At 32.7% G+C, this 12,526-nt stretch overlaps 2 protein-coding genes across 7 annotated transcripts; both read right to left on the reverse strand.

The window, feature by feature from the left end:
* Window positions 1-3,853: 3,853 nt before the first annotated feature.
* LOC150032510 (protein PLANT CADMIUM RESISTANCE 8-like) lies at window positions 3,854-7,224 on the reverse strand. Its single transcript, XM_090307398.1, has 4 exons — window positions 6,743-7,224; window positions 5,883-5,954; window positions 5,556-5,768; window positions 3,854-4,146 (listed from the first exon to the last, which is right to left on the reverse strand). The coding sequence occupies exons 1-4, from the start codon at window positions 6,972-6,974 to the stop codon at window positions 4,064-4,066; spliced, it is 600 nt and encodes a 199-aa protein (XP_090163524.1). The 5' UTR covers window positions 6,975-7,224; the 3' UTR covers window positions 3,854-4,063.
* A 941-nt stretch (window positions 7,225-8,165) lies between these two features.
* On the reverse strand, window positions 8,166-10,893 carry LOC150032511 (cytochrome c-type biogenesis CcmH-like mitochondrial protein). 6 transcript variants are annotated; one of them, XR_016524690.1, is made up of 6 exons: window positions 10,553-10,693; window positions 10,265-10,445; window positions 9,375-9,506; window positions 9,027-9,280; window positions 8,826-8,886; window positions 8,166-8,393 (listed from the first exon to the last, which is right to left on the reverse strand). XR_016524690.1 is itself a non-coding variant. In XM_090307401.1 (4 exons), exons 2-4 carry the CDS (start codon window positions 10,406-10,408, stop codon window positions 9,077-9,079), a joined length of 480 nt encoding a protein of 159 aa, XP_090163527.1. In that variant the 5' UTR covers window positions 10,409-10,445; window positions 10,769-10,893; the 3' UTR covers window positions 8,623-9,076. The 6 variants fall into 6 exon arrangements, 3 of the variants coding, with proteins under 3 accessions (XP_090163527.1, XP_090163525.1, XP_090163526.1); XR_016524691.1 differs by lacking the exon at window positions 8,826-8,886; XR_016524689.1 differs by lacking the exon at window positions 8,166-8,393 and having other exon boundaries at window positions 8,623-8,886.
* Window positions 10,894-12,526: the final 1,633 nt, after the last annotated feature.

Genomic DNA, 12,526 nt, shown 5'->3' on the forward strand with positions numbered 1-12,526 from the left:
AGGGTAGGCAAAAGCAAACCGAATCATTCAAGACATGTAAGAGCTCAGCCTCTGGATAGCTAAGTGCAAGTGGAACAGCAACGCCTCCACTGAACCAAGTTCCCAACACTCCAGCAAGAAATTCAGCCGAGGGTTTTGCTACAATGCCAATTTTAGCTCCACCAAGATGCGCATGTCCCTTCACACCATTTAATAAGATTATGAATCAATTAAGTGATTCAAAGTTGTCTAAAAAGCGATAAAGGTACACTTAATCATACTTAAAGAAAACATAGCAAGAACTACAAGTTTAGTCATTCCTCAAGCACCAAAACAATGATATATCTAGTTCAATGAATCCATTAGTAGCATTTTCTTCGGAACAAAAAAAATGTTACACTTTGAAGTTCAATATCAAACCATGTCGATGTTTTGATGTTTTATCTTCCACATCATAAGATATCAATTAGAACTTCTGCTTACTACAATCTCATGACAACAATCACTAAAGGTTCACTTCTTAATACAAATATGCCGAGCAAAGACCACAGTATCAAACTAACATATTCAGATTTCACCATATAAAGTGGACATACAGTTCGTAGATTACTGCTAGTCAAAAGATCAGATATCTTTAGTGCAGATGAGATCAGTTGTATGTAACTATGACTTTTCTGGTTAGCTCTAATAGCGACATTCTCACGACAAGTCGAACCATGCTTTGCAGCTGATTTGACCACCTCCATGAAGGTATAAGAACTTAATACTGCATAACATGAGGAGAAAACAATAATCAGAATAAGAACAGGTAAAACAGTTATGCAAAACAGTTAAGACTAACTTCTATACTTCCAAATTGGTGGAACCTAACGGATGTCATGTAACTTCATTCAGATTACCACAAAACTAGATCCCTTAAGTTCTTCACCATCTAAAAAGTTAACTGTAGAAATGCCATGATGGAGCTTCAGCTATACATTCATGGAAGCTAACAGAAATATGATCTTTTACCATACTCTAAAGAACCAGCCCCACCAAGCTAGGTAAGTGAGAGGAAACCAAAATGGGATCAATTGTCATGACTGAATAAATAGTCTCAGATTTAAGGAGATTATAGTCATTGAATAGTAGCAATGGCATGATTGAGCTTCAATTATACATTCTAACTATCTACTACAACCATCATTTTAACCATAAACTAGAAAATGAGTTCACCACGCTAGGTAAGTGGCGGAACCAAAGTGGGTTCATCGTCATAGCAGAATGATCAGTCTCCTATTGAAGAAGATTATAACCACAGTCATTTGTTGAACACCAATATTTTCCTCGCTTCAAAACACAAGAACCCATCAATAGTTCCACCCCAAATGAGTCAACGATACAACAACTCATCCCAAAAACATAAGAACAAACAAGTTACAATTAGCTAGTGACAGAGTAAATGAACGGCACGAGTTCCAAAACCAAACCCACATAACAATAACAAAAAATACAGTTCCCAAATCAAATAAGTAGAAAAAACTTTCTAAATGACCCAGAAACCAAATGAAAAAGAGCAACACAAATTTCCCATTTGTTTATGTTTTTCCACAATAAACAAACAACTAAAAAGCAAGAAAATTCACCTGAAAACAGACGAAAACGTGAAAAACAGAGCTGGGGAGTGTTCCTCCCAAGATGAAAGCAAGCAGAAGTCGATCGAATTGCAATCAAATGAGAAGGGGGAAGTGATAGATGACAAATACGAGTAAATAAGGAGGTGAGGTTATTAAATGTAGAAGAGTTCATGAAGAAAGGGTAGGTAGTTAAGAAGTAAGAAGGGGAAAATGTCGGTGAGTGGTAACTGCTTGTATACAATAATGTTATTGGTTATGGAGATGGTAGGCGGAAAAATTAATCATGTGGGAGCTGGTAAATGGCTAATAAATTGGCCGTTTGGGGTTTCTGTTTTGGGTTTTGATTTTGCTTCTCGACTTTTGCGGTTTGGAAATTCAAGTAATGGGCTTCGTGAATGGCGGATCAAGACGTTCGTCGATATCGCTATCAAAGTAATCAATTTGAGCCACCGCTAACAAATGTTGCTCATTTAAGATGCCCACTGCAAATGAAAGCTGTTTCTTTCTCGAAAAATAAAGAGAAAAGGAACCTTTTTCAAGTTTATAACTGATCGGTGGTCGACATCAGTCTGTTAACTATGAAACTGTAACTGTGCTGCTTCAATTTATCAACAAATGAGGAATCGGAAGAAAATATAAATTCTATTTTTAGATTATTCTGAATAATCATTTTCTAATGGAGTTTTAATAAATAATCATTGGACCCTTACTTACCAATAGAGTTTTTTTTTTTTTTTTTAAAAAAAAAAGTACAATAATTGTGAAGTAGGAGATTGAACCCCGATAGAAACGTTATACCAATATCATTAGGTCAAACTCACTTTACCACTTATCAATCGAGTTTACATTTAGGATTATTATTTTTTTTTTCAAAATTCAAATGGTCCATATCTATTGGCATACAATATGAAAAGTATATATGTGCAATAAAATATAAAAAAAATTACATCATCTAATATAAACAAGTTCCAATATAAAATTAGCAACCATAACATAATTGTATCATTTAAATGTTGTTCAATTTTATTTGCAATGTTATTTGTCACTCAATTCTTTTTTTCCCCCTTCTTGGAAGAAAGAAATTTGATAGAACATTTTTTAAAAAAAAAGACGTACATCACCAATCAATCGAGAAGAGTAGATGATACCGAAACGAATAGATTATCATCCAAAAAAACAAACTTCATCCTCCAAATCGGAGGGAGAAAATGGATTAAAATGAAAATTAATAGCAACCATTGCATCCGAAAAACTATCCATCCAACCCTAAAATTAATGGGAGTCCTAAAATTATCCATTAAAAAAAAAAAAAAAAAATTCATACTCCACATACACTTGGATAGCTTCTTGACAAACCAAGTTATTCAACGAGTTAATGAACATCTCGATGGTTATTAGTCAATTCATTCACCTTAAATGATGTCAATTCAAATTTAACTAAATTATATTGGTTGAAAGCATTTTTAATGAATGAATTTTATTTGTATTAATTTTCATGTTTTTTTAAAAAATAAAATGAGTGAATTTATATTGTTTTGAAGTTTTAATAAAAATAAACGACATTAAATATAATTTCGATGTTATTTGAAATAATTGCATTTGTTTTTAAAGGGAAACAATTACATCGTTGGGTTTTGTTTGAGTGGATTATATGGTTGGTAGCATTGATTATTTTAATGAAAGAAAAGTGATACTTTTATGAATCATTTGGAAAATTTTTACATGTTGAAAAAATATCTAAATAGTAAAAAAAACACCAATAAATACGAATAGATTTCTATCAGTATCTATCGGATCAATGATAGACTTTTAAGCATCTCTATTAACCTCTACAAAAAAAGATTAAGTTTTATTATTTTGTATAAATAATTTTCCTTATTTTTCTATTTTTTGAAAATCTTCTTAATCAATTTTACAAAACTTAATTGATAATCTTTATTACATTAAGAAAAAAATAGATTTTAAACGATTAAGGACCTAGTCCATTTCAGAAACTAATTGATCTATTTAGCCAAAATAGGTTAAATTACCACAAGTAGCCACAAACTTGGCATTTTATTTATTTATTTATTTAAAAAAAAATCATATCTTTTCTAAAAAGTGACAATGACCTGAAATGGTGTGACAATATTTAGATCACGATTTTCACCCAATATTCTATAACTGAAATTGTTGTTTTGAAACGTTTACGAACAGTCTAGAATAATATTTCTAAAGGGTGGTACTTTTCAAATTTAGGTGCTAAAATTAAATAAACATAACAAAAAATGTTTGATCAACTTTTCATTAAAATTTGGTTTCATTTCAAATACATTTATAAGAATGGAGTGGTGGTGGTGGTGGGGAAGAAACACACATTTATAGTAAGTAAACAAATTAAAAAGCTTAGAAAAGGAAAGAAGAAAATAGAAAGAGAACCACACACAATCGACGGTTGAGAAAATTCGACATGTTTTCCAGTTGATTAATCAAAACATGGTCTGTCTTGGAGGAGGAACTTCCATTGTTTCATGTTGTGTTGCTTGTCTTTGAGCCAAAATTCCATTCCATCCTGTACACAAACAAGTTTGGTAAACTATTTTTAACTAGGAAATAAAATCTCAAACTATATCTTTCAAATGAAAATAGACCCTTTAAAGAAGGGAAGAAAAAATATGGTAAACAGTAAAGGATATGTATATTTTTAAGATAGTGTAAACCCTAATGCATAATTTTTGTTTCCTTACAACTCATTGGGACGGTGGTACAACCTATAAAACAAATCTTGTTTAAGTAAAATCGTAAGGCTAAAACATAGTTTTAGAATAATAGGGTTACACTTACATAAGGCTAGTGTACTATGTTAGTTGGGTTATACTTATTTTGGCACAAGTCAAGTACGTTAATTTTATTTGTGAGTGATTTTGAAATGGTTAAATTACTCTTGTCACGTTGAAAATTACTCTCAAACATAAGGGTGTTTGTGGGTTCAATTGAATTGAAAGATTTTTTAAACCCAACTACAATTGTTCGATTTGTAAATTTTTTCAATCAAAATAACTCTTATTAAAAGATGAACCCAACTCAACCTAACTATGAAACATTTGGATTTTGTTGATATGGGTTATTCAGGTTATTTATTTAAATTTTTATTCTAAAAAAGTAAGATGTTAATAGGTAAAAATTTGATTTAATTATTTTCATATATTGAATTAATAATAAAATTCAATTTCAATTTATTTAACAAAAATTTTCTTTCCAAAGTGCTAAAAAACTATTTTTAGGAGTTGTTAAAAAACAAATTATCGAAAAAATAATAAAATTAAATAAAACTAAAATAAATATATGTATATATAATTGTATAATAAGTTTAAAAATATATATATTTTTTAAAATTAATAATAAGTTCGGGTTGGTTAGATTATTTTAGGTGAATCCATAACCAACCCAACCCATAAAATTTTCATTTATTTGAACTCAACCCAACCCAAACCACAAGGGTTAGAGGTTTTTTTAGGTCTATCGAATTTTTTGAATACCCCTACTAAAACACGTCTTTAATATCTAAAATTAATTTTAGACATTTAAACACGAGTTACAAACCATCAAATTTGATTTTCAACGATCAAATGCATGTTTTTGGACCCGACAAAAATGATAGTATGCTCAAGCTATTAAGCAAAGGTACAAGCTAGTTGGTAGTTGGTAACTTGATAGAAGTGAATTGCAAGACTCGTTCACATATTACAGTTTTTAAGACCTATATAAAGTCAATGTCAAGACTGTAGCAATTACAGGCACCCAACCCTACCCATTTTCCCAAGATGTGATTGGTTATGCATATCATGGTAGACTTCAATGTTGTTTTAACAAATAAATGAGTCCCCATTTGATTTTTAAACATCTAATGTTTACCAAAGTTCTTCAATGAATTCTTCAGTTTATAAATGGAAAAGTAAAAGAATTAGAATTTATAAGTACCTAAAGCTGGGTCAAGTCCTCTCTTCCGAAGTTCTCTGAACTCTTGACAAAGTGAACAACATGGGCAGAACACATGAGAAATGATATCAGTATATGGAGCTTCTACCAAATTATATCTCTCTCTCAATCTTGTTCTATATTTTGAGCCCATAAGCCATTGTGAACACAAAGCAGGCATCATCAGAGCATATATAAGACTTCCCAAAGGACAGGCTGCAATGAATATGAGTTTGATATTATAAGTGAAGGCAGCAAGATATAAAGATCTTGACTAGTAGTCATATTATAAAAACAGAGAGAATTGAAAAGGTTGAAGGGAGATTTTACTTAATTCTCCTTGATCCATCACTTCTGCAATCTGTCCAAATGTTACACATGGTAGGAATGCTGTCATGACCGCTGCCAAATTGAAACTAACGTGTTAAACCATACACTCTAAATTGGAATCTTCAGATGATATACTAGTAGACGAGAATTTTTAATGTCAACAGTTAACTAAAAAATGAAAATAACAATTTTGTTGTTGTTGAGCTTTTTTTAACCATTTAATCCATACCAGGAGAATTTTCATAGCAATTTGCATACATAATAAATCTCAATGAATCTAGCCAATATTTTTTATGATATAAACTAAATTATTACAATCTAAAGTTTAGGAACTAAAATTGTATTTTAACCAAACAACCCAACACAAGAACCCTCTTCTATCTCAAAATCATCTATCTATCTCAAAGAACCCAACCAAGAGATAATTGTTAAAAAGCCCCCCCCAAAAAAAAACCCAAAATGGTTTTTGTCCCACTTTTTGAAGCTTAAGAAATTTTCCCTCTTGCTTACTTCATCGGCCAAAATTATTAAACTATCCTTAATTTTCTTTTTTCCTCTTCCTTTTCTCTCTAATTTTCCCTTTCTCCATTCACGCCTGCCATTTACATTCGTGAGATTCCATTTTGGTAATTTCATCGGGATATGACGTAAGCAAATTACAAAAAAGAAAAAGCCTTAATTTCGAAAAGTATGACATTTAATCTTAGGCCCAAATTTTTGGTCATCCGTACAATGAACCCAAGCATAAAAAATAGTATATGGACAAGTTTAAAACACAACAGAAATACATTAAAACAATGTTGCAAAGTAGACAGACAACCTTAGACACATACATAACTGAATTATGAGCAAAAACTAACCATTTGTTTCATCTTCATGGCAATCAAACAATCCAGTACTCCAAACAGTCCCACGAACTGTATTTGGCTGATACATAGTTGGACCTGAGAACTCAGTTTCAGCAGATTGTGTATTCCCACCATAATTAGTACCTTGGCTACCTGTATTTGCTTCATACATCCTTGGACCTGAAAATCCAGGTTGAGCAGATTGTGCATTTCCACCATAACCACTACCTGAGCTTCTATCCATCTGTTCTTCAGCACAAAAGAATCTACCCAAAGATGAATATTCAATATGCAATATGCAATGTGTTTTGAAAATTGGTCTTTTAAGGAGAGTTTTCAATGTGTATGATTCCACTCACTAATCATAAAAAACAAAGGGAAGAAAACTAAGAATGAAGAGCTGGGTCAACCAAGTTTATCGTTTAAAATTGAAGTCAACATCATGAAAGGTGGAGAGGGACGACTTACTAGTAGTCTACTTCTTCTTCAAGACTGATGAAAAAACAGCAAAGCCCCCTTTTTTGAATGCATGATTGGATATACATGGATTTTTAAATGAAGACAGATCCAAGTAACAAAAATATTTTGGTGGCTGTGTTCGTCGTTGACCTAATGGATACCAGTTGGATAGTTGACATAGCAGCCCTTCCTGACTTCCCTTCAGCAAGAATCTGCCTATGACAGCACATTTATCTAACATGGTTTCAGCCTTGAGGTCAATGGATGGAAGGATTGAATGGTCTTTTGGGGTTTTAGTATTGAAAAGAAAATTGGAACTTGGAGATAATTGTACGGTGACCCAAACTCAAAATAGAATATGCACCACTTTAAAACTAAGTTTTTTTTTCAATCTTTTGCTTACATCATATCAACGTGAAATTACCAAAACAAATCATTGTGTATGTACGTTAAGATCTCACTCTCGTTTTTTTCCTTGTTTCCTCTTTCATGATGAAAAAATATTAGCAGTCCTTCCTCTCATGAGAGTGAGTGCGAGAAACTAAAAACGAAATACAAGAACGAGAGCAAGAAACTAAGAATGAGACATAAGAGTAAGTACGAGAAACTAAAGTGAGAGCGAGAAATTAGGAGTGAAAATGAGAGCAATAAACTAAGAACGAGAAACAAGAGTGAGAAATGAGAGCGAAAACTGACAAAGGAAAGAAAAAGAGAAATGAGGAAGAAATGAAAGCAAGAACAATAGATCAAAGCATCATGGGTCAAATATGATAGTATACTCCAACAATGATATCATCAAAATATTATATAACATTAGTTTTCAGGGGTGGGTCAAATCTCATTTGAGCTCTTTTTTTAAGCCATCCCTACGAAACTCCATACAACTTGGTGAGTTTCCAGAAGAGAAACCATGGAAATATGAAAATTTAAAGAATTGGGAGCTTTGTGCGGTTTTCCTTCTCAGTGCCCTAAGAACTTGAAATAAATGGATAATCCATTGAATCTTAATAATATTGTTCATAATAGAGACTATACTATTACAAAATTTGAAGAACAAAAATTAATTTGTTCCATAAAATGTTTGGCTTATTGTTACCAACATGAAAGTTTTGACACTAAATTATTCTAAACTAACTCAATTCTCCACCATCCATCACTTCAGCAATTTGTCCAAATGTCTTACATCATAGGAATCTGATTACCGCTGCCAAAACTCAAACTAAGAATGAATTTGGCATACCTTCTAACTTAAATACTAATATTTCTGCTTAAAATAGTTTTTCAACACATGTAACCTTGGGAATATATATAACCATTAATACACCCATTAACTGTATTGTCTGCAAAAAGATAACCATTTTCTTATCTTCATGGCAATCAAATAATCCAAATACAAGTAGGTGACATCTAAAACTAGCCAAAAGATATCAATATAAACAAAATTGTAGGGTGCAAGTTCATATTCACAATGTTTTTTTTAATAAACAAGTACAATCATTGAAAAAAAAGGAAAGAATACAAGAACATACAAAAAAAACCCCTAGAGAAGGGTTTCCAACTAAGTAAGATATTACCTAGGGAATAATTACAAAAAAGTTCTCGAAACCAAAGTCCAAAGCGAAACATAGAACCTCACCAAGAACAAGATGTCATTAGGGTCCCTATCTACACCTCTAAACACTCTGTTTTTCCTCTCCCTTCAAAGATCACAATACAGAGCACAATATTAGTAACATTTTTTTTAGCAAAAGTAATCATAAATCCATCGTTGAGTATACAGTACACAAAATTGCAATGCTTTCATATTTGTAATTTAATTTATAGATCTTCAACATACTCTGAAACTCTTTGAACTATTGTTCGAGCTAGGAATAACGAGTAGTTGCCTCATTGCCTACGCCAATTCCTCCTCCACCATGAAGAAGAGGTTCTCTGAGAAGGCGAAGGTGAGAGGAGATCTAACATGGTTTGCTTCTCTTTAGGGGTCAATGGAACACCCCTAACTAGATTTAAAGCCATGATGTGAACATTAGACCTTTGCTTGTGCTTGCTATAAGCCCATACTCCTGCAGCAGCACCAGCCACTAACACCTATTCCAAAGTGTAACATATTTTAGAATTAAAATTAGAAGAAACAGGCAGAACTATTTACTTAATCATGAAATTCTTACACATATTAACTGACCGGTGATAGCCATAATGCTGCAGTTTGAAGGTCAAACTTTGGGGTATAAAGAACCGTCTCCCCATAATCATTCTCAAGCTTTTTATAGATCTCCTTGTCCGTTTTCCCAGACCGAATCTCATCACGGATCAGCTATAGTTATATAACAAATACAACCCAACATGAAGCAAATTTATTGCAAAACAAGATTGATCCAAGAATTATTGGCAGGAAACTCAACAAATCTGTGAGAAATCGTTATGTGGCAAAGATTCAAGATCTGGTCAATCAGTTTTTTTAATTCATCATTATGACATAAGATGCATTGTGATCAAATGGAGTTATCAAAAAATATGCATCATTTAAGAATTTCCGAGGGGCTGGCAACATAGATGGTTATTTTGAAGGTAATCCACTAATCCAAAGGAAGAATTCTTGCATCAAAACACCAACACTAAGAGAGTTTACGAGAATAAAATTATGAAATAGAGAATCAGCTAATATTACATTGTCCCTTTACATGAACTATCTTTTGCGAAACTTTCAACATCCATTGGTACTTGCCACAGAGAGTGGAGGATTTCTGGCTCAAAGTATAATTGGCAAATGCCCCCATTGAAAAGTTAGAATTTTCTTTTATTAAGATAGTTTTGCTAGTTATTTGGATTATTTGGTTCGAGAAGAATCATTAGAACTTCAGTGACAGCCTCGTCTCTTCTTTTACTTGTTGGAGTGAATAATCATTATAATCTCTTTTATAACTACACTTCTTCAAGACCTTTTAATCAGAAAACTGTTAACCATTTTTCTGTTTTTCATGATTAAAAAGAGGAAACAGAGGCAATTTTGCACAAGAGAGAAGGGAATCTAAGTTAAATTGTTTAGGTTGGAGTTCATCTAAAAAGTGATACCTTTCTGAGGAGAATGGCAATATCTGCTTGTGAATCTTCAATGGATTGACTACCGCACTCAATACACCTAACATTGTGACTAATATTTCTTGCTCGGGCTTCCACCAGCTGGGTTTTTTTCACAGCATCCTCATCAGTCTCCATTTTTTTAGACACTGTGACACCTTAAGCTCTGACCCAACTGCAACGGAAGAAAATACCAAGAAATCATCAAGTTAAAGACAAACCTCTCATAAAACCGAGCACGTCAGAGAGAAAACAATAGATCAAATTCCAGTTACGAATTACAATCCAAGGCTGGAAGAGATGAATTCTCGTTAGGACAGTACGGTGGGAGGGGTTTCGCATGAATCAACCCTACTTAGAACTAATACAATAATAAGGCACAAAAGGGCCATGAAAAGCAATAAAACAAGGTCCATTGGAAAGCCCAAACATGAAACCCAGAAGTAATAAACGAAGGGTCGGATTAAGAATGAAAAGAGAGGTAACTGGAAGCCTCACATGGTGTTGAATCTCATTTCAGATGGACTTTTGGTGAGGCCATCTAACCTTCGAGGGACTATTTCAGTTCTAGAGCTTAAAGTTAATATGTCTCTGGAGTTAGAAAATCTATATTTTGAGTGTAGAGTTACCTATTTAGATTAGCAGTATATGGTTTGATCTTTTGTAAGTTAAAAAAAATATGATTTTCTAGTAGTTATTTTTGTTTGTTTAACTTTGTGTTTAACTCTTGAATTACACACATATTTTCTCAAAATTGAGATGTCGACTTAAAAGTTTCATATATATTTTACATTTTTTTTAATGTAACCATTGTATTAAAAAAAAAATGTAACCATTGTACTTGAGATAGATAAAAGACTCTAGTTTACAAACAACAAAAAATTATAATATATTTCCACATTAGTGGAATGTAGGCTATCAAGAGGTTAAAGGTTTTTATGGCATATTATATCAAAATGCAAGTTATAGTTTATTATGCATGTATGTTGGTATTCGGAATGCGATTATTGGCTAGATAAAAGGATGATTTTGGATATATAAGAGAGAAGAACTATCAACAATTAATTATATGAGGCCTTTTGGGTGAAACAAAAAATAAAATCATGAAGTTTTATGTCATGACTTTGCCATGTTGATAAAATCCTTGGGTGCTAAACAAAGCAGTGGAAAGTCTTAGAAGATGTCGTCTTGGGGGGTATCCATCCGTTGTTGAGCTTTTGGACAAGCAATGAAATGTTTTTAAAGAAATTATTTGCTTCTAAACTCTTTTTATAAACATTGGTTAAAATAAAAATACAAATGTGTTTGATTACATTTTCTCAAAAGTGTTTTTTATACATAAGTTTGTTTGGTTTAACTATATGCTCAAAGTGTTTTTTATTAATGTTAAATTACTATATAAAATGACTATTAAACACTATGTACTAACGATTTCAATTTTGTATTTATAAATATTTTCATTAGTCAAGTTTTTTTTACTAGTAAATGATCAGCTGAGTTGGTCGTTAGAGTTAGTCATCGAAAATAACCGATGAAGTTGATGCTTAGAGTTCAGTCACCCAAGGTGGTCGTCTAGTAGCTCTCCAAATGAGCTATCTTTCTCAGCCTAAATCATGCTAGATCCCATGTATTTAATGTTTATTTCAGTTCTTAGACAAGTTATCGAGCATAAGAAGTCATTGAGATGGTTCAGATGCAAACTAGCCTTAAATGGAGCAATTAGCGAGAAAAATGAAGGATTCGGGCATTGTCGGCCATGGTATCGTGCAACGCCATGATGCTCATGCACGACACCTATAACAGTAGCAGGGCAAAAGTAGCAACGCTACGACACTGCCCTGTGGCATTGTAGCACTACCCACCCATGTGCGTGCATTGTGATGCACAGTGTCGCAACGCTCCAAGGCACCACGACACGACATTGTGCTTGAAGGCCTTCAGCGTCGTGGCGCTCTGTTAATCATTATAAATCCATTTCTTTTTATTAGGGTTTAAATGAAGAGTTTGAAAAGGAGGCACCCATTCTGAGCTATGGGCCTTTTTCTGACTTTTTCATCTCATTCTTACCTATTTTCTTAGTTTTGTGTTGCTTCTTTTGGATTGTAAATGGCTTGATGTTTATGAACCTCAATTATGTTTCTGAAGGTATGTAGTTTTTGTTTATATCATTTAGCTTATGGATTTGGATAAACCATTTGAACATTTATGAGAGGATTTATTCTTGAATGCTTGTATTTCTATCTCTCTTGCATCTTT

Source organism: Benincasa hispida, chromosome 11 (genome assembly GCF_027475165.1).
Source record: "Benincasa hispida cultivar pf3 chromosome 11, pf3_genome.v1.1, whole genome shotgun sequence".
Classification (NCBI taxonomy): Eukaryota; Viridiplantae; Streptophyta; class Magnoliopsida; order Cucurbitales; family Cucurbitaceae; genus Benincasa; species Benincasa hispida.

Excerpts from the sequence above, each read along its gene's own strand:
- LOC150032510 (XM_090307398.1), bottom strand. The coding sequence starts at position 6,974 with ATGGATAGAAGCTCAGGTAGTGGTTATGGTGGAAATGCACAATCTGCT. Across the intron at positions 5,955-6,742 it reads CCATGAAGATGAAACAAATG|CGGTCATGACAGCATTCCTA; the intron begins GTTAGTTTTTGC and ends TCAATTTGGCAG. Across the intron at positions 5,769-5,882 it reads GATGGATCAAGGAGAATTAA|CCTGTCCTTTGGGAAGTCTT; the intron begins GTAAAATCTCCC and ends TATTCATTGCAG.
- LOC150032511 (XM_090307401.1), bottom strand. The coding sequence starts at position 10,408 with ATGGAGACTGATGAGGATGCTGTGAAAAAAACCCAGCTGGTGGAAGCC. Across the intron at positions 9,507-10,264 it reads TTGCCATTCTCCTCAGAAAG|CTGATCCGTGATGAGATTCG; the intron begins GTATCACTTTTT and ends ATATAACTATAG. Across the intron at positions 9,281-9,374 it reads CAGCATTATGGCTATCACCG|GTGTTAGTGGCTGGTGCTGC; the intron begins GTCAGTTAATAT and ends ACTTTGGAATAG.